This window comes from Halichoeres trimaculatus, unplaced genomic scaffold (assembly GCF_033239565.1).
Source record: "Halichoeres trimaculatus isolate MK-OKI-2021-1 unplaced genomic scaffold, fHalTri1.1 fHalTri1_scaffold_4, whole genome shotgun sequence".
Taxonomy (NCBI): Eukaryota; Metazoa; Chordata; class Actinopteri; order Labriformes; family Labridae; genus Halichoeres; species Halichoeres trimaculatus.
In genome coordinates, this window is record NW_027437182.1 from 36,468,702 (window position 1) to 36,495,648 (window position 26,947).

Below are 26,947 nucleotides of genomic sequence, written 5' to 3' on the forward strand. Positions count from 1 at the left end.
TTTGATTTCATCAGTCTGTGATGATGGAACAAGGAGGTTTGACCACTAAGGGACTTATTTTTACAGAAATCACTAAAATAAAGAGTTAAAACACAGAGCATCCACATGTTACTGAATAAAGGACTCAACAGGCCTAAATAACTGACTTAGTATGAAGTTTGCAAGCCAGACTCTAGGTGGCAGTGTTGTTCCAGGTCATACTTAAAGCCATGTGGCACACAGGCTGCTGAAGCATCACAAATAACTTCAAAATACACAGAAAAAGATCACTGAGAAGGTCTCTACTGTGACCCGTTGACTCATGTAAAATTAAAGAGCAGAAAAGCTTTTAAATATTTGAGAGACAGAAACATTTATTCTACTTTCCAGGGAGAAAAAACACATTTATGTTAAATTAGTCAAAGCAATCTCACCATCCTTCGTCCATATTCTGGCAAAGCCGTCATAGGAGCCTGTCGCTAACAGTGTGCCTTCGCTCTGTCAGAGAGAAAATGGGAGAAGTGTGTAAGCTTTCTTTGAGTTTGCAAAATTTGCAGTATTCCAGAGTATTCCAGAGGCCTAGCTTAATGAGCATTCACAGTGATTCAGCTGCTATCATAAGAGGACTCCTGTGTTCCCCATCAGCGTGGATGCTTTCCAGGAAATTTCTGCCTCTGCCCTTGGCGCAGGTTTACAATCCACAGCCTTGACTAAAGGAAAATTCCACTCTGATACACTGTCACTGTGAGACACCTTCCACAGTTTGTTCAGAGAGCTTTGGGAGTCTCCCCCACTGATGGGGAAATTTCCTCTCTGGAGTATTTTAGGCAGAAAACATCAGAAACGAGGAAAGTTATGATCAGGAAGTTGCTGATTGAAAGTGTGATGAAGCTGTTTGTTAGGAAACAGCGCTTTGATACTCTGAGCATTTCCACCATTTCCTCAGCTTTGACCTGGTTCCACATTTTGAAGTGATACAGCAATGGAGGGTGACTCACATGTTACATCATATGAGTGTGTGTGTCTGTCTGTGTGTGTGTGAGAAAGAGTGTGTTAGCGTGCTTACATTCCAGTCTAGCGAGGTGACGTCTTTGTTGCTGGGGACATCCTGTCCTCCCTCTCGTATGCAGTGTCTCAACACCAGCTGTGTAGAGCTGCTCGTACTGTTCTCACTCAGATTCCAGATACGAGCCGTCGAATCGCCAGACCTGACACACACATGCACACACACATTATTAAATGAAGCACTGGGCCTTCTGGAGCCACACACCCTCTTTCTCAATTCTTTAATGCAGATTTTATGTAAAAACTTTAACCTAACTGGTGTAAAACACTTGGATTATCCAGTCAGTTTGGAGGTAGGGTCTGCAGGATGTTGGTTACTTGTCAGTAAACACAACTTTTCGAACTGGGCTCCTCCTCCTTGGCTCAGTGCCAACTGCAGCACACACCCACAGCCTCCGACCGAAGGAACAAGAATACACTCAGTAGCCCAGCAACCACCTGTGGCATCAAGTTTCTACGTGGATACATCCTCTATTGTAGCTGCTTGGGTCAGCTTCTTTCACATGCTATCACCAATACGCAAAGTCACTTTCGCTCTGGGCGTGGTGTGCTTGGCTTAGGTAACCACAATTACTCACTGCCCAGATATGTCTGGAAACAACCAAAATATCAACATACAGGCAGAGGAGGGGGTTGAGGCAGACACTGACACAGATTTATAGAGGCCCATATGAGACGATTGAGCAGAATTATTCCAGTATTACCGTATTTTCCGCACTATAAGGCAGTATAGGGCGCACCTTCAATGAATGGCCTATTTGAAAACTGTTTTCATATATAGGGTGCACTGCTTTTTAAGGCGCATAGAGTAGAAGCTACAGTAGTGGCTGGGGTTGCGTTATGCATCCACTAGATGGAGCTGCGCTAAAGGGAATGTCAACAAAACAGTCAGATAAGTCAGTCAAACTCAGGCTACATCCACACGGAGCCGCACATTTTCCTATTCGACAATTTTCTGTGCCGTTTTCAAAAAAAGCACGCTGTAAAGACGAAGCCGTGTCTGCCGTCCACAAAAGCCATTTTCAGAGATCAGTTCACATGCCAGAGCTTTGGGGGGCGCTGTATTGCTCTGACAGTAAACAAGAGAAAAAGCCCGGGCCAGCCTGTGAGCTAACGTTAGCACTTAGCAGAATTCCTTTTTACCAGTTCTTACCACTGTTACTTTGGCGATGGCCCCTGACTACAGTGATGATTAATCAATATTATACCATGGTCAGTGAGAATTCCAATGTCAACTGGCGTGCTTTAGATTGGTCTAATGCACGCCAGTTGGCAGTTAGTTCGGCAAGTTAAATCACCATTGTATCACTCCGCTGTGCGCGTTAGCATAGCAACGCGTCACACACATTTCAACGGGTGAGGATAACACAAGAGCACTGAAATATGGATTTTGAAGTCAATTTCAACATTTTTGGACCAAACAAAACATATGAAGAATGGGAAGAAGAGGAAACAAAAAGAGAACAAGCTAGGCAAACGTTACAAGCAGGTAACATCAGAAGAGCTCAACAAGATTGAAAACGAAAAAGATGAAGAGAACACAAAAAAAAGTTAGAAAATGGGCTGTTACAATTTTAAGAGAATATTTAATGTTGAAAGGAAGAGATGCTGAGTTGAATTTGTCAGCTGCTGAACTAAATACGATTCTAAGAGAGTTTTACGCATCAGTGCAGACTCAAACTGGGAATAGTTTCTATGTTGAGCACATTTAGCAAGTTTACAGCAATTATTCATTATTTTTTTTTAAGTTTACAGTTTTTGTGGGACCAAGGTATAAGCGGATTAAACTATTCGGAAGCGTGCGCTAGACCGTTCTAAAGCACGACGTGGAGTGGGAACACCACGACGCGCAGCGGAGTGCCCTAGAACAGTCTAACGCACGCTTCCAAGTAGTTTAATCCTTACTTAATCCATATAAAAGGCGCATCGGATTATAAGGCGCACTGTTGGCTTCTGACTAAAACTGAAGGCTTTTAGGTGCGCCTTATAGTGCGGAAAATACAGTAGTTGACGTTTTATGTTTTGGGAAAATCCTGCAGACCATCAAAGACATCAAAGGGTTTATCTTCATTATATTTTAGTTTCTTCTCGCTTGCAACAGTTAATCCAAAAACCTAAAATGTTTCCAGATCTTTGTTTCATCTGTTAGTTTCAGGTGTGACGGCCCTCCCACCAGCAGGGCCTGCTGCTTTGTGCGCTCTCTTTTTTTGTATTTGTAGGTTGCTGCTGGGCGGTGTTCCACCACACCTTGGCAGACATGGCTGGTCTGCCAAGGTGCAGGCTATTAAGTTCATGCTTTCAATCCCACTGGTGGCGTGGGGCATCTGTCTGCGGCATAGCACCATTTCTGTTGTTTTGTGGTCTTTGCATTTATCTGAGGGACAAATCAGGTCGTGGCAAACTGGGAGTTTGTCCTTTCGTTTCACTTCATCAATAAGTTCAATTTTTAATTTTGTGAATGAAGGCACGTGAATTTAGTGACGTCATCATCTTTTACTGGAGTAGCTTCACAGCTGTGTGTGTTGTATGTATTGTTTGGCACACTTAGTCACTGTACTCTGAGGTTTCACTGCTGCTGTTTTATTTTGTGTCTGTTAGCCCTTTGGAGTTGGATTTTGAGCACCCTGATCAAGCAGAAGAAAGTGTGTCTCACCCTGATGCCAGCAGATCACTGACTGGGTTCCAGGCACAGATGAAGACTTCCGACTCGTGACCCCTCAGGACCATGGCCTTGTTCTGAGGGATCTCCACATCTCCATCCACCTCCATCAGGTCTGCATGGTTGTCTAAACAAAGAGTTTCACATTAGAAGCAGGAACGTGGGAAGAAAAATACATCATCAGCATTCACACTTGAAGTAGACTTTTTGAAAAATAAATCCACAACTTTCACTGAGTCTACTCTGAAGTCTTTGCCAGTGCTGGTAGCCAGCCACCTGCTGTGACTGCACACCTTCATTGAGCTCATCAACGGCCTATTTTCTCTGTTTGAGAATATCACTCACTAGCTAAGGCGTGGGCTCCGTTCTCCTCCCCGTTGGCAGTATTTTCTCCGTTCTTGGCGTTGCCAGCGATGCTGCCACTGGTGGCCGACGCCGGTGCTGAAGCGGCGGCCTGCTGCTGGGCCATTTTGTCCCTGTAGGCCTGCTGCCTCGTCTGAACAACGTCAGGCATCACAGCATCGATGAGGGACAGAGACTCTATGGGCCGCCCGTCAAACAATGTGCCGTCCTGTGGAGCAGAGGGAACGATCTGAGTTAGAGAGGAAAGACGGAGGGGGGGGCTTTACAGAGTGTCAGTCAGCGTCTCACCTCATTGATGCTGACTTCAGCCTCCACGTACTGCAGGCCCTTCTGGATGATGCTGATGAGGGCAGCAGGGGGAACCAGAGCACCATTGATGTTGGATTGGCTGATGTGACTTTCTATACCAAATGTAAACGCTGAGTGGGAGAACCCTGAAAGGAGGACAGAGAACAAATTCACCTACACAGTCCATAAATCATTCAATCAGTCACTGGATGTGGATCTTTAAGCCAGGAACAGACGGTATGGTCAACTCTTATGATATCATGACATTTATTACATCATTGCATGTCAGATGATCTGGATTAAAACATAATAATCTGGAGATAAAATCTTAAATATGATACGCCAAAAGGACAGCTGATTGGTTTTTAATTAGTCATGAGTTCTTGTGATGGACTGTAGTATTTTCCTAGTTTTTCAAATAACCCTGAATATAAAACTTAGCTTATATCAAAATAATGATAAACAAATGTTTTTTTTATCATTTAGAAAAGTTTAAATCATGAGCGCACAGAGGAGCTTGCTTTAATCACTATACACATTTAAAATGACCCTGTGAGCTAAAAACACAGGTATTCATTTTCCCATCACCTCCCCCTCCTGAGCCATCACACTGGCCTGTATGCAGACTTGTCAGTTGAATAATTATATACCATCAGAGGCCGGATTTTTAACTGTTCTCTGTTAAGTATGATGTGACAGACAGAAGAACCATCATTGATATTCAGATAAAAGAGTCAAAGAGCTCCAGTCGAGTCTTTGGGCAACTCAGAGTTCTGGTTCACATAACCTGCACAGCTGGACAAAGGTTATTGCTGCACCCACAGAGCTGCTCACACAAAGGGAAGGAAGCCTGAGAATTAAACCACCAGTGAGACCTGCATGTACTCCATTTAACCATTAAAGCCCCGTTTCCACCAAGCCATCCAGTTTGGTACGCCTCGGTCCAGCACACATTTTGAGGCTTTCTTTTGACTAAAACCAGGACAGGTCCCCGAATTACCAACTTCACCAACCCAAAACCATTCTCTTCAATGATCCCACCTCACACACTGCACAGGTGGAAATCTTCCTTAGTCCAGTCTCATCCAACATCACATCAACCGTAAGAAACCTTGGAGTCATTTTTGACTCAGACCTGACCTCTTATCGTCGCATTCAGAAAAGAGTCTAGTCCTGTTTCATTCAGCCAAGATCTATCTCCAAAATCAAATCCTTTCAGTCACAACCCAACCTGGAAAAAGTTATCCACACAATTATCTTCTCTCGGCTTGATAACTGTAACTTCCTCATGTCTGGCATTCTTCATAAACCTCTCCCCCGCCTCCAACTGATCCAAAACACAGCAGCTAGGCTTCTTACTGGTTTTGACGACATCACATCACTTCTGTCCTTGCATCTTTTCACTGGCTCCCTGTACATTTTAGGATTGATATAAATATATATATATTTTTTGTAACTGATTACTTTTTAAGCTCATTTAGGTCTTGCACCAAGTTATATCTCAGAAATGTTAATGCCTTAAAAGCCCTCGCAGCCTTAAATCCTTGGGTGGAACCCTGCTGGTTGTTCCTAAGCTGAGACTTTAATGTAATATATATATAAATATAGATATTAGGGGTGTAACGGTACACAAAAATCACTGTTCAGTACGTACCTTGGTTTAAGGGTCACGGTTCGGTACATTTTCGGTACAGTATGGAACAACACAAAACCATTTGCTTGTTTAGCATGTTTATTAAACCAAAAACTTGCCATTATACAGTGAGGGGGAAGGCTCTTCAAGCTCAGGTTGGTCGTTAGCAGCAGCCATGACGCACAATTCAGACACAAGCTCCTGTGGCTACAGAAGCTCTTTGATATTCATCTTCTGATTGGCTCACCGTGAGACGTCACGACCACATGATATGCACATGATTGCAAAGCATGAATCACAGACCACTTTCCTCATGAATATTAAAACGCCTTCCCTGCTCAGCCAATCATAGATGAGTACTCAAGTGAATATTAAAGAGCCATGTGCAGCGGCTAACATAAACTTACTGTACTCATTTGAATACAGCACTGTACCGAAACAAACGGCCTTATTGAGCGGTTCGGCAAGGATACATGTACCGTTACCCCACTAATATATATATATATATATATACCACTAGCCTACGCTGTTTCTCCGCTTAACGGAAACTGTCATGATGCTACTTTTGTTTTGATGTTTTGATCTAGAAATAAAAGAAGCCAAGTTTTATGAAAGCTGTGTCTGCCCAAACTTATATATAGTGACACATTGAGCCAACTGTTTTAGTCCTGATTCCAAAACCTACACCTGGGCTTTGTTATTAGCTAATAATCTGTCACCAGGATCAATTAACATTCTGTATTCCTCATTTCTAAGATGGGACTGAGAATTGCATTTTGGTAACGTCTCTTCCTTCCACTTCTCTTGTGGACATCAATCTGCATGGAGACCTGAGGGCTGCTGGTGTCCACTCTGCTAGCATTTGCCACAACCAAATGAGTATGCAAAGACTTAGAGACAAATTAGCCATTGTTGGTCAGACTTTGGTTACACAAGTAGTAACTTTCATTTATTTAAAACTGTAAATGTTAAAAAAAAATAATCAAAGACACTGTGTGCATTAACAGTTGTGCTGACAATTGAAACCAGTGCAAGCAAGTTGTAAAAAAAAAAGAAAGGTGCAGGAAGAGTACCTGACTCCTGTAGGTATCTGTAGACCAGGAAGTTGACCTCATCACTGCTAATGCTCATCTTTACTCCTGTTACACCATGAGGTCAGCACGCACACAGCTAGCCTGGAAAACAGAGAGGAAGAGTCATCAGTGGTGAAGGCAAACACTCATCATCACTCATCATTTACTCCAGCGCTCAGTGCACATGATGCATACATAACAAGCAATGTGACTGCAGTCTGATAACCACTGCTCCAACATGGAGAGTCTATTCATGGACTCCACAAAGAAGACTCTATCCAGACTCTTTTTAGAAGTTATTTCACTACTAAATAATTCAGGATAACAGCTGTTGACCTGATTTAACCTGCACAAGGTTTAGTTTTACAACACAAGAAACTGTCCAAACAAAATAAGAGAGATTATGAAAAAGCACAAAAGCATCCACAGTTCACTGTGTTTGTTTTTTGTGTGTCTGGGTTCTTGCTCCTGATGGGGATGAGAAGTCCTGATGTCAGCAGGGAGGACAGGCAGCACCTCAACAAGGTAAAGCAGAACAATGACTGACTGTAACAATGTTCAACAGGTGTCACCTTCCCAAACAGAAACACTACCAACATGACTGCACATCTAAAGGGGTATCAGTGTCTGGAAGCAGGACAGCTGAGCAGGTAGAAGCCATTAGGGAACAGCCACTCTCTCATCCCCTCCATCAGAAATACCTGCTGGTTCAGAGAGGCACAGAGACAGAGACAGTCAGTGAGGGCTTCACTGATGTGCAGCTGATTCCCTTCATAGGGCTTTTATTACCTTTGGACAACACTTGAGCCATGTCACAAAGTCTGAACCTCTCTCTGCACAACGTGATGGAAAGCAAAAAGTGCCCATGAGTGATACATCGAAAATGAGAACACAGAACCATAAACTCTGACCAAAAAACTGATCCATGTGTCAAAGCCCTGGCTAACTAATTACATTTAGACTAGGGATGCGTAGATCCATTTTTTTAAGACTTCATACTCGAGCTTTGGTATCAGCCAATACCAACACTGATCTGTTCAGTTTCAATTTAACCAACTCCATTTCTTACTATGAGGAAGAGACTGTGAGTTATATTTGGGCAACTTTTCTAACTTTGTGAAACTTAGTGAAATAGAAATATATTTATTCTCACTGTATTATTATTTCATGAGATTATAAATGACTGAAAATCCCAAACAGTAACAGGGATTACAGATTACTAGACTGTATTCTTAAAATTCAACAAACTCATGAATGTGCTCTTATTAACAAAAAAAAAAACATAGCTTAACTAGTAAAAGGCTGTAACATCGTATATCTGCCAGAAAGTGACTGTAGCACATTGTACAGCTGTTTGCTTACCACATTATATAACAAGAGAAGAAAAATGATTACTGCGTCAAAAGACAAAACTGGCATCAGTCTCTGGAAATATTGGTGCCGTGATGCCAGACTGAAAAATACAGAAAGTAGAGGAATTAAAGCCTGAGAATGGCAATAAAATGTCAACAAACAAACTCAGGGCTCCAGACTAAATTTTACGAGGAAACTATAACCCTTTTCAACCGAACTGGTACTTGTTCCAGACCAGTGCCTGACTTGGCACTGGTTCTTTCTGTTCCTCACTGACAAACCTCTGGCTCCAGGTAGGGATGGGTAACAAATTAGGTACTTCTGAGGATCAGTACCATATCATTTCAAATGTGAAATGCACCACCCCTATGCTCCAGGTGCTCAAAACTGGAGCTTAGCAAGCACCAACTATTTGCTGGGCCAGAACGAAGCACCAACTTTTCAGGGGCTGGGGCCAGGGCTACTGTGACCTACGATAAGTGGTGAAAAACACTCGTTGTTAAAGAGCAAAGCTGCTGGGCCAATGGTCTGTTGTTTTGTTAGAATTTTTTCATTCAGAACTTGATATGGAGAAAAATATAAAGAAGCAAAGCACTGTCTCGTTCAGGATATGCCCTGATGTGTTCACATACACACACACACATACACACACACACACACACACACACACACACACACACACACACACACACACACTGTGTAACAGTCAGGAAGAATAATGTAAAACTGCCTGTTTTTAAGCCCTCCCAGTGCCAACTTTTTTTATGTCCCTGCCTTAAGTGTCGGCAGCTGACACCACCTCCCCCTGAACAGTATGCAGTGACAAACTGATGTTTCACTGTGACGTAATGACGCGGCTCTAACTTGACTCGTCACTGATGGAAAACCCAACCGTCTCTTGAGAAGAATTTGATTGGAACGGATTAATCACAGGGAGTAACAATTTAAAATCTTCGGGGCCCAAGCAAAAAATGTAAGGGTGCACACGGCAAGTTGCAAAGTAAATATTCACATTTCTTCTCATTTCTTCTGTATAACTATCAGAGCGCTTATGTTTGTGTCACAAAATACATGTAGACAACAGTGTGTATGGCTTTTGTAAGTAGAGCCCGACCGATATGGGATTTTTGGGGCCGATACCAATACCGATACTGGGGACAAAAAAAAGCTGATATCCAATATATCGGCTGATATCCGATATACCGGCTGATATATTTAATAAATTCATTGATAAACACAGGATATATACTGTATATAATCACACATTATTATAATACCCATATGATTCAAGACAGAGACAGAACACTATTTAATTAAAACAAGGAAGTTAAATTATAAAACTGTCAACATAAGAACTGTAGTTTAAACCAATGATAAATAAGAACAAGCTGTAAACACAATAATAAATAAAGAAGTCACACTTTAAACAGTAAGTAGAAAAAAAATCAAAAATGTAAACACACAAAAAAGCAACTAACACAATGTTAAAACGTCATTCTATAGTCTTACATTAGATAATGGTGGACTGAGGGGGCAGGCTCTTGGGCAGCGTGCAGCCAAACACACAGACACACAGGAACAGGAGTGACAGAATCTCCGCAGAGCAAAATTTTTAATAATCGGCTACATTTTGGCCGATGTTGATTAATAGGTGACAGGCATAATCAGCCTGACTGATTAATCGGTCGGGCTCTAGTTGTAAGCTACCAATCCCTTCAGACCACCATGTCAGTCCGAGACCAAGACAAGACAGGGACCTCGTTAAAGTCTGATAGGGTCTGACTTAGTGTCCGGTGGCAAACCAGCTCATTTTTGCATTATCGCCAATGACTGAGCTGAAGTGTGAGGCCAGAAGTTTGTTAGCAACAAAACATATTGAATAATACTAATTTTTTTTTAATGAAAATTTACTGGTCCCACATGCTTAAGTGGATGCAACATGTGCATTGTCTAAAAAATTCGGTGCAAGATGCGACCATTTAGAGACAGTATGGAGCCCTGATACTAGGGCTGCACGATTATCGCAATCGCAATGTTAGCATATGCAATTCAGATTTTTCTCCACGATAACCAAGCAAGTCTGTAGACTCATCATGACACAACTTTTTTTATTAAATCGCAATCGCAATATTGTTCACCTAATCGCAAATCGCACCTTTTCCCCAAATAGTGCAGCACTACCTGATACCGCTGTGTCACTGAAACACTGGTGTAAATTTTGAGACAGATGCTTCTGTTGCCGCATGGCGAGTATACCACGAGTGTGTACTACACTCCATGAGTTGCTGTTGTCTCTTCTTCACTTTACGAACCCACTGACAGAGCTTGAGTAGGATAATTAGAAAGGAGCTGACCAACAAATGCTGCAGACGTAACTCCTGAACCTGCTTCAACTTCAGCTGGAATGTCACCCAGCAAAGAGGAGTGTTAAATCAAACACACACCGCCACACATGCCTGAAAGACGACTCTATCCTTAAAAACTTCATGTCACTCATGGTTGTCACAACAGAAGATAAAACTGACATCACCACATTAGTGCAACAATAACTCTCTGTGGAACTGAAACTGGTCTCAGAGTATTAACCCTGGTGACGTGTTTTGGTGTCTGCGCAGCCATAAATAACTCTGGCATGTTTTTCAAATTGGCTTGTTGGAACATATTTCATCATCTATGTATCTGAAGCAGGGTGCCAACACTCAGCCAGACCCTTCGCAGTATTTTTGGACAAGTATGGTAGCAAAACAGCCGGAGGCAAGACTGGTAAATTTGAGAAGCTGAAACATTCAGAGATGGATCTCCTAGATCCCAAACTGAGTTCAGAACCTTTCACTGGTTTTATTGTTACTCTGAACACCAGAATCAAATCAACCCAGATTTTCCTCAATCAAGCACAAGAGTCCCCAGGCCCAGCACCAGCAGGACTATGACTCGTCCATTTGTTCATCCAAGCACACGTCTGTCAGTGGCATCATTAGTGTAATGCTTCTGTTTTCTGTGGTTTGGTGAAGCAAAGGAGTGGGAACCACAACAGCAGCGGCTCACTGAAAGCCACACAGCCCATTCCAAATAAGGACCAAAGGGTCAAAGCCCATTTCCCCTGAGAATAATCAGCCGTGTAATGCCTGGAGCTCTCTTTCTGCAGCCCCCTCTCCCTGGAGAAGCAGACTTTCTGTGCATTTAACGGCCTTTAAGTGGATGAAACAGCCTCCTGGGTGCTGTGAACACAAGGTTGCATTTCATTTCCCAGAATGTTACATTTTTGTCGTCTGGGGCATTTAACGTGACCTTTGGCCTTCACACTGCAGAACACCAAACCAAGCAGGAAGCAGGAAGTAGTAGGAGGGTGCACACGTCATAGATCTTACACCAGGGGTCTGCAACCTTTACTTTCATAGGAGCCATTTTTCCTTAGCTCACCTGGATTAAAGTCATTCAGGAGCCACAAAATCGACTTTATCTTCACAATAAAGACAAAAGGTGTATAAATTTGAAACATACAAAAAATCCAGTGAATAATTTGCTGAACGAGAAGATTTTGTGTATATGAAAATGTACATGAAATTGTTGTCTCCATTATTTATTTTCAATAAATTTGCAAATATTGAAAAATTTAGGAAAATATGAAATATCAAAAAAGTTCATAAATAGATAAGATATTTCAGTAAGTTTGTTAATAAATAAATAAATAAATACAACAAAATGGCTGAAAATACAAAATATATTAAAATGTCAAACTGTTTTAAAATTTTTATATATTTGCAAAAAAATTTAAAAGATTGTCTTTTCACAAACTTGCTCCATTTCAAATTATTTCAAAAATTTCGGGGAAAAATGCAGAAATTTAAAAAAAAAAAAGAAATCTAAAAATTTGCAAAATCTTAAAAAAAAAAATGGAATTTTTATTCCTAAATTTGCAAAAAGATTACGAAAAAATAATTTCAAAAAAAATTGCAAAAAGTTAAACAAATAAATAATGAGACAAATATTCATTTAATAATAAAATTTTAAATTAAAAATCTTTATTTCATTTTTTTTTTGTTTTTTTTCAAATCTACAGGGAGCCACAGGAAAGGAGTCAGAGAGCCGCATGAGGCTCCAGAGCCGCAGGTTGCAGACCCCTGTCTTACACACTGATAAGACTTGATGTACTTTCCTGATGTGACTACAGTGAAGGGGAAGCTGGAATGCTCCTCTGGTTATAACCTGGGGGGAAACTTGTCACTACAACAGCAAACAGTACATGTATAAATGCAGACTCTGGTCTCTGGTAAGAGAGGACAGCTGATGACCTCAGAAGAGCTCATCTCTGAAGTGACTTTATCACATTAAAACACTGTACACAAATCTTTCCCATCAGAGTGGTAACAGTGTGTGATGTTTTTAGTTGTTACTACCCTCCCTTGTACAGCAGCAGGGCACACACACTACTCTAACTAAAGCCTATTATTAAATCATGAACAGCTGTAGGGCTGCTATCACTTGTAATTCACAACACTGCAAATAGTGAAGCTGCTGCTTTCAAACGTGCCACACCCCAAGAAAACCAATAAAATATGGAGATCAAATGAATGGAGAGCAGATCCTCTTTTTGACACTACTTTACCCTGTTCAAGACAACTTGAGTTAACATAACCTTGCTCTTCATTTTATTGACAGACTCTCAAGTTTGAACAGACCACTGCAGAATAACTGCTGACTGTGGGTTAAAATGAACATTAGCACAAACAGTTTAGCTCTTTTAGCTTTTAGCTCGTACTCTATTGCTCTCCTGTTTATCTTTCTTTTGCTCTTCTGTCCGTTTTCTGTCTGACACTTAGGCTCCTGTGCCCAACATTTCTACAAAATTAATCATAGACACCATTTTCAACAGAGAACAAGGACAGACTTCACTTCCTACTGCTAAACTTTGCCTGCCAGTTTAGTGTAAAAAAAAAATTCTAGTCTACATGCTGGAAATGGATTTGGCTCTTTTGGAGAAGTCCAACCTGACAGTGGACTAAGAATTTAATTTTCAAAATTTTTCCACAGCAGCCTTGAGTTTTTTCAAGGCTGCCTGCAGTGGCTGCAGTCATTGTTTATTTTTCCTATCGGCCAGTTACAATTATTCTTATCAACCAATTGATTTAAAGAGATTATGGGGGGAGGAAATATCAGAATTTTTATTTTACAGTTTTCAAATCACATTTTTTTTTGTTCAAGTATTGTTTTTTTCTAAATTGAAAATCTCCATGAGTCTTTGTTAATAAACTGGGATGGAAAAAGTTAACACTTTCCTCCAGTGGAGGGCAAAATGATTTTTTTTGACTCTCTAGTAATGTAACCTCAGATCCCCTGAATAAATCCCAAAAACTGACTCACACTTGGTGTTAATTTTTTCGGGAAAATATGGCTCCTGAAATAGTCTGTAAATGTCAGCGTCATCGTTTAACTTTTTCATATGGTCTGATGTTAAAGAGGACATATCATGCTTGTTTCTCCTTTTCACTACGCCAGACTAAGATGCCTGTATAGCATTTCTGCCCTCAGTACAAGTCATTTAGTTCCTTCATTGCCCCACAATAGCGTTCTCAATATCCTCATTTTAGGCCATTCTGAAGATCTTGTTGAAACGCTCTGTTTCGAGAATGACCTCCAGTAACCTCACAACATCACAGCCCTTTGTGCTCTGATTGGTCAGTTCAATCAGAGGGGCGGAGGGGGTAGAGCCAGGGGGCGGTTTTTGCAGCATGGCAGGATTTACAAAATCGCCACATTGGATGGGGCAGACCGAGCGAGTTTGCTGTTTGACAAAACTTCACTGTAAGCTGCTCAGCAGAGCAGAGTTCCTGCATCCAGCATCTGAGGGGGGATACTCGGCTCTTGGTGGGTGAATCCCTCGGTGGCGGTTGTGTGACTAACTGACATCACAGAGGAGGAGCTGCTTTATCACATTACTCCAATAAAAAGAAAGGATCCTGGTGTCGTCACGACGGTTGAAATCTCGCAGCCAACTGGCAATGACCTATTTTCGGAGGCATCAAATCTCGTTCTAGGATATCAGAAAAAATACAATATCTCTTTTTTTGAAAATTCAGGGGGTGTAAGGTCTTGTTTTCAAATTTATTATATGTAAGTATTAAATCAGGCATCAGCATGATATGTCCTCTTTAAGTGTAGTTGGGAATATGTCCACCTGCACTTCACACAGATTATAAAAACGTACATCCAACGCTGGATGCATGACTTAACGCACACTTGACTGATGAAATAATCGTCTCATGAGAGAAATTGTTTTTTCTATCAAATGCTGCTTGGCTGCTTCTTCCAGAGACTGTGAAGGTCAAAATTTTACAACTTATAAAGTTTTTCGCATAATCGTTCATGGATCTTTTATATTTGTTTGTTCTAATTCACTGCACAGCATCAGCTAATTTTAATTGATCTCACACAACATCAGTGATGCAGTTTAACAGAAGGGAGGAGAAGGGTTAAAAGTGAATCGGCCTGCTGTTGTGTCAGGTTGAAATAAAAAACATGCAGACTGTTGAGTCACAAATCACCAGACCCCTCTGCTCAAATCCCATCTGACAGCTGCAGTGCCCTGGAGGACAGGACAGCCAGGGTTTGTAAACACAGAGCTGCACTTCCCCTCACCACCATCCCTCTGCAGTGGCGCTGTTGGGCCACTCATGCAGGCTGGAGTCTCTGTGTTGACAGTGTGAGGGAACAGAGAGGGGGGATGGGTGAAGAGAAGGGAATCTCTGTCTCTGCATTTCATCCCTCCTCCCCCTCTCCTTCTGTTCCTCCCCTTGTGAGTGCTGTCAGTCGCAAACTGGCCTTTACAGTAAATCTTAAACCAAGTCACAGCTCAATGAGAGAGGACGGCAGGAGAGGCAGAGCAGCACAGAGACAATCAATCAACAGGAGAAAAAAATCAGGACATGGCAATTAGATCCATGCAGCACGTAACCTGTTTGCTAACCATGACATGAATTCATATTGATGAGAGCGGGGAAGGCTCTGTCCGTCACAATATGAAATCAATATGGCTAAGTAAATCATATTTGCCCCGGGTTATCAGCGAGCATAAATAATTCATTAAGTCAAACACAGGCTAATGAAACATCCAATCACAAGGCTTTAGCTCACTCAAAGAAGTGTGATAAAAATATAACGACACCTGTTCAATATGCTGTAACGTTCCACTTCCTGTCACAACACATTTCACAACACATCAATCACGCATTCCTTCAGCCCCATTGTTGTTATGATGTACACGCAGACCTCAAAGCCAAACTGGATGCCACACATTTCAGTCTGTTTTAAGTACGGCAGGTGAGGGGAGCTTTTCTTCTTTTTCACTGCTTAAACATGCAATAAATGTACAACCGCAGGCTGCAAATTGTTCACATCCTCAGGAGACTAATAACTTTATTTGATCATGTTAGAGACACATGGTGAGGGCAGCCCAGTCACTGATCATACAAATTACAGGAAAAATATTATCTTGTATAATAATCCACTTGATAATTCCAGCATAGTAGAGCCATGTCTCAAAATATTACATAAAAGGATGCTTTCAATCCTTTGTGGCGTGTTTGCAGCCACAAATCCTCTGGTTAGTTCACGATTTCTGACCCTTATCAAACTATGGGCTCTAATTTCACGGCCCAGTGCAGGGGGCGCAAGCATGGTGCACCCCGCGCAGTGTTAATTTTGTGCGGCACACCACTGTGCGCTGCCAATTTGACAATTTGGAAGACTGTCTGCGCAGAGATGGGTGGAGTTGGCGGCGCACCAGGGGGAGGTGTCGGCAGATTCATGTTGGCGCAGTGACAATTTCGTGCCAAAAACAGTGCAGAAAGTGCGCTGAAAGCTCGCCAGCTCCAAACTGGTCTATTTTTGGCGCAAAGCGGAGCGCACCCTCCGCAGCTGTAATTTGGTGACAGGCGCACACGTGTGCACACGTCAACAAAGCCTCAGAGTCAGGTTTCCAGAGTGTCAGGCACATTTTAATGCAATAAACAATCACAGCAATAACTATTTAATGTAACCGTCTGAACCAGCATAAACATTTATATCTATATTAACTGTCCCGTCACATCTGATGTCAGATTAAAGCCGTTTGTCATAATGGAAAATTAACCTGATAGAAGCTGGAAGTTTGATGCACATTTTACAATTAAACAATAAACAGCCTTAACATCTGATACTGAGTATATATCTGGCTTCTCTCATTTCATTTAATTCAAAGAAAAGAGGGAGAGAAAAGACGAAGAAAAAAGAGACAAAATAAATAAATGTCACTCAGACATCTCTGATCTGGGGAAACCATCACAGGAAACATCTCCCAACACTTTCTCTGTGAAGATGCAACACTCGCTCCAAACCATTTCCAGGCGAGGGAAGTGGACCCAAGTCTGGCTAATAAATCATTCGCTGAGATGGGAGACTTTTGCATGTTTCCTACAAGTGCAACCATATGTTTTGGGTTCCAATGAGTCACATGACTGAACCCTGTCCACTGATTGGCTTCTGAGGCAAGCATTCAGCGAATGAGGACTTCCTAGCGCCTCTCCTTTACCACCTATGAACCGTCTGTTTATTTTTTTTCCAAAATAAGATACTATAATAATTTAAAATTGCACATTGTTAAAGTAACATTTTAGATAGTATCGTACGGGATATAAATTGCCCACCCCTAATTGTACATGTTGAAGATTTGTGATTTCAACCCAAACAGTCACCATCCTCCTCAGAGAAGATAGAGGGAAATGAATTCACTCCTTGCGTACCTCACACCACAGGATTGGAACCATCCAAATTTGGATAATTTTCTGACTTTTTCAGCCCAAGTGTTTTCTGATCCCCTAAATGTCGACACATTTTTCCTAATATGGTGTAAAGTACTCAGACTGGATCAAGCTGTGCTGGATGTTGCCTTATAAAGTTTTCCCTGGAGCTGTCCAAGAGTTTGAACCGTTGTGTGGTGTTTTTACACAAATAAACCAAATTTAAAGCCAGTACCAAAAAATGACTGATTCTTGAAATTTCTTATGTACATTTTAGATTTCTTCATGTATTGGCTGATGCATAAACCTGGCCTAAATATGGGTGAATAAATACATTTCTATGGACTGAAGTGCTATTCAGGATTCCTGATACTGTGAGGCTAAAATTTTGCTTCTGAGAATTATTTTTCGGATTTGGGCCAAGACCTGACTGGTTAATTCATCACAAAATAAAAGGCATATTTTGAATTAGAAAACAAACAGTTGTGTCTGTTGCAACAGGATGAGAACAAATGTTACAGGCGCAGGCTGGGTACATGTTTGAAACAGCTTTTTAAAACGCCAGGTGCATCCCCTGAAACTAGAGCTTGGGGAAACCAACAAACTGCCACTCCACACCGGTGTGTCTCAGCGTTTCCTTTTCTTCCTCGCAGTCTGTGACAATAACACACACCATGTTGGTTTCATGTTCTTTGAAGACTTGCTGCATCAATACCTGAAGGAGACACAAGCTGTGATGGCTGCTGTGTCGTGTGCAGGTGGAAATGGGGCTCATTCCTATTTAAAGGCTGTGTCTGAGACCTGATGGTTTGGGTCTATTTTCAGAGAGGAGAAGTAAGACATTCAGCCGGTGGAGGATGGGGTGATTTAGGGCTCATATTATGCATGGTCTCTCTCTTTCTCTTTCTCACACACAAACACACACACACATACACACTGTTACTACTGCCGCAACAGGAACAAAGCACTCAGAACAAAAGCCAGAGATTGTTTACTGTAAGCCTGCTGCAAATTATGACTCATGTACTGACAGATCTGAACTCTAAGAGAAGTGCATATGTGCCTATGAAAATTTACAGCAGAGAGGTTACCTCATTAGTCGTTTAAGAAAGGAGAGCAGTTTTTTTTGTTTTTTGTTTTTTAAGTTAAATTCTGGGGAATTCCAAAGCTTTGACTTGTTTTCAGCAGCTTCAAGGATTACTGATGCAGACGTTACGAAAAAGGTACATCTGGTTTCACAGAGACTTGAGAAGACTGTCTTCTTTGAATAATCAAATAATCATTTTATCTTTAAAAAGATTTTTTTTTAAATTATTCTGATTAGCTCCTGAATGTGGTAAAATTGCCAGACAGGAAACTGCACCTAGCAAAACCTGTGATGTCTCTCTATTTTAAGTTCTTTGTGAAGCACTTTTTTAACCTTTAATTTAACAGCACAGTTTCCACCAAAATTCCAGTCTATGTACGGCTTTTTGGTAAGCTAAGGCATCATATGTTAGGTCATGCGTTGGCATGGTGTAGATTTTTTTTTTATTTAAATATTTTGGACCTACATCTGGAGCTGAGACAGAAAACTAACATGGTCTACTACCTCCAACCAAAATGTATACCAATTAGACAGAATGAGTTCTACATTCAAATTATAACTATAAAAATGAGTTAAAGCTTTTTTTACTCCACTGTGCTGTTAAAGTGTAAGGTGCATCGACTACAGACATGCATGTGGTGTTCCCCTCCCCCCCTCATGAGTTACTGGTCTCTCAGAGTGACAGATTGCATTGGCGAGCCTGGCTCTGCCTCAAATGGCCTATGTGAGGTCAGGAAGGCTAGCTGTCTGTCGCTGACAGATGGTAGCACATAGGCCTTGCCAGCTAGCTGGGCTTGGTGGGCAGTTAAACCTGCTCCAGGCAGCTCGAGTCCATCTGAATGCAGCAGGTCAGAGAGGTCCACTGAATCAGAGGCGGTTATCTCACCGAGAGCTGACGTGTCCGCTCGGATTAGGACAAGTTGCCAAAGTCAGAAGCCCAATGACTTAAAGATCTCTCTGGAAGGTCAAGTGACTGGCACAGATCAGGAGCAAGTTATGGTTACTGTTGTTTTCAGTTTCTCTTTCTGGGTAAATACACCACTGACTACTAGCTGAACAAGCAGTAGAATATGAACGAGTAATCATCAGTCTTGAATTTGTCATGCTTGGTATTTTTCTTTCTGCAGTCCATCTATTCATTGAGTTAAACTGGAAACCGTAAAATACCTGCTAATGCTGAGATAAAAATAGGGATTGTAGTTCATTCTGTAGGTTTTAGCAACAGAAACTCTTCAAGTACAGATGTAGTCCTACAAAGATCTAAAGCCCTGTTTCCACCAAGCAGTTCAGTTCTGTTTGTCTTGGTATGGCGCACATTTTGAGGTGCCCAAATAACCGAGATGAGACGTCCCATTTGGGACCCTTCCATTGGGTACCAGACTAAACCGACCATGAACCGATGCCAGAAGGTGGAGCTACAACACTGCAGACCGTTGGTTAGTTGAAGAAATCGTCATTTACTGTGTGACACTGTAGTTCTCCTGGCAGCACACAACCTTCTCTGAAACAAAGCTTGGTTGTTCTTTGTAACAAAGAGACACATGCCAGTCACAAAGAAGACAAATTGCTGGATGTCTACTATTGTTGTTCTTTGTTTACTGTGTCGCATTTTTCTTCTTCATAAGGTTTATTAGCCATGTACACTGTGCCATGTTACTATGACATCACAATATTATGCAAATGACGTGGCTATTGGCATCTGGCTTACACGCCACATACCACAAGGGGACACGGTTGGCTGTGGAAACACAAACAGGATTGGGCTTAATAGATCTGATGTAACTGTTTGGTGGAAAAGGGGCTTTAATAACATTACAAGATGTCAAGTATGGTCACAGTATCCTCTGGTGTCTCGGAGATGTCGCACTGATACATACCAGGTAAGTTAGTTTTATAACAGGGGCAGCACAGACGAGTTGACCTTTGGTCCTTTGGGTTGTTAGATGGAGTTGTACCTTTGGGGTGGCTAAAACCTGTATGTGTAACACTTTACCTGCCTAGATCTCATGTTTAAGAAATACTGAGAGGCTCAGATAATTAAAGACGTGTGTCATTAAAAAACAAAATCTGTTTCATATTGCATTGCTTTAAATGAGCATAAATAAACCTATAGAGTTTCTACAGACTTAATGATTTGGATATTAGAAATAAGAGTATTCATTTGAGTTATTTGGAGAGAGCTTCCAGACAGGACTGAGGTAACAACAGTTTTACTAGAGAGAGTATGAGTCAGTTTATTTACTACTGGGGGTCTTGGGGCACTATGGGTGGGTGTGAGGTGAAAGGCTTGAGTCTTGTGTTACAATAAAAACCAGGCTAACTCTATTACCTGTGTGAGCACCCGGGATCCTGCCAGTCTCACACCTCTTTGACAAAGAGGGCAACAAATAGAAGTTAATTTAAGAATACTCCCCACAGCAGTGTGTGAGTCATGTCCAAGTAAACCGGTTGGTTGTTTGACACTACTTCTGTAAAACAAGGTGTCTGTCCAAGTTATGTAGCAAAGCTTCAGGTTTCTAATTTTATTTTTTTTAACATTCTCTTCACCTTTGATTTAATTATCAGTTCAGTGCAAAGCTCAAAGTACTTTTGAAAAAGTTTTACAAACTCATTCCTACAGAAAATCTTGGCTGACGCTGCAAACTCATTACCTCTCTACCTTGACCTTTTTATATTGTTTTGATTTATCTTGTATGTAATTGTGTGATTACTTTCAAGGGCTCATTTGTTGGTACCCTATTTCTGCTATTTTTGCGCCCCTGTTTGTCCAGGGATCCAACCATGGTTGCATTGTTTACATATAAGCTCAGCTGTTAGCAGCCTGTAGCATGTCACTGCTAACAGGTGCTGGGCCCAATGTTTCCTAAAACCTGAGAAGAAGGTGAGGACGGCGTGCTGGTCTTGAAGAAGAGACAACATGGACCTGTCCTTCCATCCATTGTTATGGGGAATTTAAGATCTATTTCCAATAAGATGGACAAGCTAGCAATGCTAACGCAGCACCACCAAATTTGCACTATTCATATATTCTTATTGTAATGTTTGCACTAAAACGTTCCTGTTTGCTGCTGTAATTCTGTAAATGTCCCCTGTTGTGGTATAAATAAAGGAGTGTCTTATTTTTATGTTTTATTTCCAGATACTAATTCAACTCAATCAGCACGTTTTTCTCTCAGATGTTTCAGACAATTTCAGATGTGTAATCACGTGGCTCCTCTGTGCCTGGGCCGAAGCGAGCTGATTCTTTGACAGTTTAACCAACTCTGAACTAGCACCAGGGTCACTTGAGTGGAAAAGTGTTGTGAACTACTGATTGACATCAGGATCTACAAGCTCTAGCTCACATACAACCTTCATGGCTTTTTGTCATAAATAAGCTGAATATTTCAATTAAGGATGGGTATTGATAAGATTTTACCAATACCAATGCCCTTATCAATTCTGCTTATTCTTCTTGTGAATTCTCTCTGTACAAAAAAAAGATTTACATGTTTTGTGGGTCAAAAACATTAAATTGAGTTTGTAAGTGAAGAAATAAAAAAGTGATTACTGGATCTAAATCTTTGGAGGTAAAAAAAAGTAGAAATAATAAAAAATTGCGCGTCACGGGACGTTGATGTACAAATTTGTTATGTTATTGACTGAAGTAGGCCATTGAGTGTCTCAAAGTGGTTATAGCAATGGTTTAAGTTGTTGGTAACCTCTCCATAGTTGTGAAGCCAGCAATGAAGTCAGCATTGTGACTAGCCATCTTATGTTTGCCCGTGAGTATTTTGACATTTGGAGTTTTTAGTATTGTTAACAAAGACTAACTGTTAGATGTTTCTGTGATGAAAGTTAAAATTCTATCCTGAAGCTAAAGTTATACCGATCTATGCTAACCCCTAGCACATCAATGCCATTTCCCGTATACATTAGCATCAAGCTACCGCTATTTTGTTTATATCGTTTTTGATAAATAAGGAGATTTAAACCATGTTGAATGAGCTGAATGGGAATCTCTTGAGAAAAATTAATGTTCATTTATTTGTGTGTTCAGGTCTTAAGTGAAAAAATCCTGGATGAGAGTTTTCTTGGTAAAGTGTTATCTACTTGCTAAGCTAAGATAGCTGGGGCAGACTTAGTCAAGGTAAGGTCTGGCAGGTCTAGCAGCTCCAGCATAATGTTAAGAATTGATAAAGGAATTGTTAAGCACAAAGGAATATCAAGTTGATGGATCAAAATATGTCTTATCCATTCTTAACAGGAACCATTTTTCGATACCCATTCCTGTTTTTAATATTAGTTATGTCCAGTCAAAACAACATCAACACAACCGATGTTTATTTGGGAGTTCCACTGTGTTGCCTGGTCAGGGTGTTGTGTCTTAGTGTGAGAGTAAGAAACATTTTGGCTTGAACGCAGAAACTAAAATGTGAAAGACAATGAAATTGTTTAACTGTTTCTCACTGTGCCACTTCTTTAAAACACTGAATATAATCTCCAGATCTGCCACAGCAGTAGACAAACAGCAGTGCAGTTCCAAGACTCACCTCACGCTTCATCCCCCCATCTATATCTGTGTTTAACAATCTCTGTCTCTTCGTACTCCTGATTCTCTCATGCCTCAGACTAAAAAGGGTTTGAGCATCAAGTTTAAACAAGGACAAGGTCTCAGCAAGAGGTGTGGAAGTTTTGGCTGGCTGTAGGACAAACAAGAGGAGAGGTATCTGACATATTTGTGGTGTATTTTGAGAATGGGGCACAGAGTGTGAGAGGCGTAGCAAACAAGCTAATTCCTAGGCAAACTGCTAAACTGCTGCATTGAATCAATACTGTGGGCTGTATTATTTTAAACAAAGACTTCTTTCTCCTCCTCTGTCATACAACAGCCTTGTGGGAGTAGCACAGTTTTCCACACAGCTGCATCAGTGAAAAAAAAAAAAAAAAAAAAAAACGCCTTTGGATCTGAAACCGTGTTTCCCAAAAGATGTTTGGCAATTCAGGAGAGATTTGACAACATGCCAGCACTCTCAAAAAAAAGTCAATGTGTGCAGTCGTTCCTGTCAGTTAGTCTCACTCCTGAGGTCATGAAAGACATTTTTACATCTGTGAGAAAACACACGGAGCCAGTGTGAAATTAAAAACAAGTTGGGAGGTGAAATGTTTCTGCAGGGCACAAACAAATTGGATGTCTTGTTTGTCTTTAACTTTTGGCCTGAGAAGAGCTTCTTCACATCAGCAGAGCAGGCAGAGCTGCACAAAAACACACAAAACAACACCAGAGGATCAAATCACAAAAACGCAGAGACCAAACTGTTTGCCTGACAGAGCTGCTCTCCCTCCACCCAAATAGGTTTACCCATCTGTTACACATAATTGTCACAATAGAGCATTATTTCCAAGACTCTGTGCACAATGACTTGGTTTCTGTTGTAACTGGTATGTAAATGAGAACCATGTTGGAGTGCTTTAAGCCAACTCGTGCTAATAACACACTGAATGACATAACAACAGCGCTGAGTTACGGCCATAAGATGGAAATAAACAAGCTGATCTGAGTGCTTTACAGTGGGGCCTGAACAGACAGTCGCACAGCGAGCTGCAAACATTGGAGGCAGCAGGAGCACGGCTGTCACAACACTAAATTTGCTTCAACAGAACCAAATGAAAAATGTCAGTAAGTCAGACAGAAAGAAAGTCCTTGGGCATCCAAGCATAACAAACATGAAAGACGGTGTCAGAGAGCTTCTGAGGGTCCTATCATGCATTGTGCATTGTGCACTGCAGGGTAGAGTTCACAGGAAGTCTGCTGGACTCTCAGACAGTTCAAAACAGGAAGAGAGTACTATTCCTCCAGTGAAAACCAAACCGCAGATTTCCAACTTTCTGACAATCTGGGGTTTGACAAGAAAAATCCCCTCAAATCTGAGCACTTGTTTCAGAAGAAGACGACACAGGGGAGGGGGGGGACTGGAAGGAAATGTCATCAGTCCTGTTATGTTAATATACAGCGCTGTGAAAAATTCACTGTAAAGTAATGGTAAAACACTGGAAACCCTGCTGCCAGTAATTAACTGTTATTTTACAGCAAAGTTATTCTTTTGTGGCAGCGTTTCAAAACGGTCAGTGAGGAGGGAACACAGTGGGCATGAGACCCTGCCGTACAGTGATGTGTTGCAAGGGGACCACAGGCTATTCGTGATTCACATGGCACGGATCGGCTGTCTGCGCTCCACATGGCATGGACAGGCTGTCAGTACTCCACATGGCACGGACCGGCTGTCTATGGATAGCTACCTGTCACATTTAAAACAATACAGTACAGATGCCTGGTACCTGGCAATTGGTATTGATACTTATCGGAACTAATTTTCAGTTCATTTGTGTATTTGTGTGGTAATAAATATTATAATAACAGTATATTAATAGTGAAATCTCAAATTTTTACAATGTAACGTTTATTTCCCAATAAACACACTTGCAATGATGTGTTCATGGGCAGTATGGAAAATAGTCTACTCTTCCACTCTCTCACAGTCACAAGGATAGGTTTAGGTACTTTGATTTTATGTGAATCCATACTTGGATACAGACAGAACTACAAGCAGAATTTGGCTGGTACCTGTAAAAGCACCCAATTCTGTACTTATTCCTACAGCTGTCTGTGCTCCACATGGCACAGGCCCTTGTTGTGTCTTTGATGTGTTATGTAGCTGAGCCAGTCAGTGCCATGGAGCATGGACAGCTGGTCTGTGCGATGTAAAGCACAGACAGCCTGTGCCTCCTGCCATAAACAGATCAATGAACCGAAGGGTCTCAAATCCACTGTGATTCTTCCTCACTCATGGTTACAAATCGCTGTCGCAACAAAAATTACTTTGCTGTGAAATCACAGTAAAAGCAGGGTTACCAGTATTTTACTATTATTTCACATTTATACTGTAATCCAACTTACAGTGTTATATTGTAAAGCTAAATTACAGTACATGTACTGTAAAATAGCAAGAGCTTACTGGCCATCCCTGCTGCCAGTATTTTACCTAATTTTACAGTGAGAAGTTTTACAGTGTACAAGAAGAAGTGCAGCAAGAGGAAACAGTGGTATGACAACAATGAGGAGATGCTTCCCTTGGTTTGTAAAAGTATTATGTGTTTCACCTTTGTGTCTTTCAGGGGATATGGACCCAATACACTTGCTAACTCAGGAAACATCTCTGCATGAGTAATGATGTAAATATTTAGGCAGAAACATTTATAGCCACTCACCACAGTAGTAAGTCTGTATGCACCACCAGTTTGTTCAGTCAGGGCCGTGTACCATCAGCTCAGAACCTGCAACAAAGAAGAGGAAGGAAGCTCAGCAAGGGGCTTTCGTAATAGATAAGATGAAAGAAAACCAGCACTGTGGTGAACATATTCTGCCAGCACAAACACAGGGATGGTCAAGTCATCCAGACCAATACAATGAGCCCTCAAAGTTATCAGCTTTTATGATGCTGATTACCCAACACTGTTAACCACATTTTGATTTTACTCCAAACAATGCGTCACACAGAGTAAAATAAATGGTATTTGGAGCAGCCTGCAACCAAATCCACCTCCCAGTAAAAGTAATGCATGATAATTAAGGAAAAAACATTAGTAGAGAGTAACTTAATGAAACATTGAGTTGGTAGGGAATTAAATAAAGGTGTCAGTTACAATCAATGGGGTAGCAGAAAAGAGAGGCTTTAAGTGTGAAGTAAACAAATGTAACACAGCAGCAAAGCAGCATGAAGACTATAGAAGAAAATATAGTCCCCCCCAAGGCTTTGATAAGTGACTACAAACTGACTGCTCCACACTGCAGGATAATTACCTGGTGTAAAACACTAAAATAAAATCCCTAGCTTTCAGCACTATACGACCAAGTTCAATTCATTGATATTTAGTTATTAATATGACTGTTCATACCTTACTATTTCTAAGTGATTAAGTGTCAGAAACAGTGTTGTCATAAGTAGTAATGAATAACAGTGATAAGTTCTGTTGATTGTTGATATCAATTTGAAAGCGCTGTTAGGATTATCTGTTTGGGGTTAACTGCAGACACATCTGTGACTGTTGTTTTTCCCAGGATAAAGGCTTCATATCCCTCGAGCACCTTCACCCACTGTCATTAGTAGGGATGGGTATTGAGAACTGGTTCCTGTTAAGAATCGATAAGAAATGGTTCATTCCATCAACACCATTGGCTTTAAACTTCTTGGTTCCCTTGTCAATTCTATGCGACTGGACCTCATGTCGTAGTCCTATGATGTGCCACACGTCGATCACACTCATCAGTCAACAGTAGAGTTTTGAAGACAACAGCTGATCGAAAGATTTGCTTCACTTTACCAAAAGAAGGCACCAATGCAAAGTGTAATTTGTGCAACGTTGTAATAGAATAGAAAGAAATAGAAAATACTTTATTTATCCCTGAGGGGAAATTCAGGAGTCACAGCAGCATTTAAGAAAACAAAAGCAAAAAGGTCCACAAGAAAATAGATGACAACATCCCGTCCACCACTCTCCAGCCCAGCCAGTCTCCACCTTCACAGGGTCCAGGACTGAGCCTCCCCAGCAGTCTGTTCAGTCTCTGTCTCCTGGATCCTGTCTGCTCACAGCGGGTGAAGCTATACTATAATATTATATATATTGTGAGGATAG

General features: G+C 41.2%; 1 protein-coding gene across 1 annotated transcript in view; it reads right to left on the minus strand.

Moving 5' to 3' along the window:
• The window catches only part of tbl1xr1a (TBL1X/Y related 1a), a 65,235-nt gene that overhangs the window by 12,105 nt on the left and 26,183 nt on the right, over positions 1 to 26,947 (minus strand). Inside the window, exons 2-8 of the mRNA XM_074667481.1 lie at positions 25,523 to 25,588; positions 7,061 to 7,162; positions 4,355 to 4,500; positions 4,049 to 4,274; positions 3,698 to 3,830; positions 1,046 to 1,187; positions 414 to 477 (exon numbers count right to left, since the gene is read on the minus strand). Of these exons, the coding sequence (XP_074523582.1) occupies positions 414 to 477; positions 1,046 to 1,187; positions 3,698 to 3,830; positions 4,049 to 4,274; positions 4,355 to 4,500; positions 7,061 to 7,118 (769 nt within the window). The 5' untranslated portion in view covers positions 7,119 to 7,162; positions 25,523 to 25,588. The remainder of the gene's footprint in view (positions 1 to 413; positions 478 to 1,045; positions 1,188 to 3,697; positions 3,831 to 4,048; positions 4,275 to 4,354; positions 4,501 to 7,060; positions 7,163 to 25,522; positions 25,589 to 26,947) is intronic.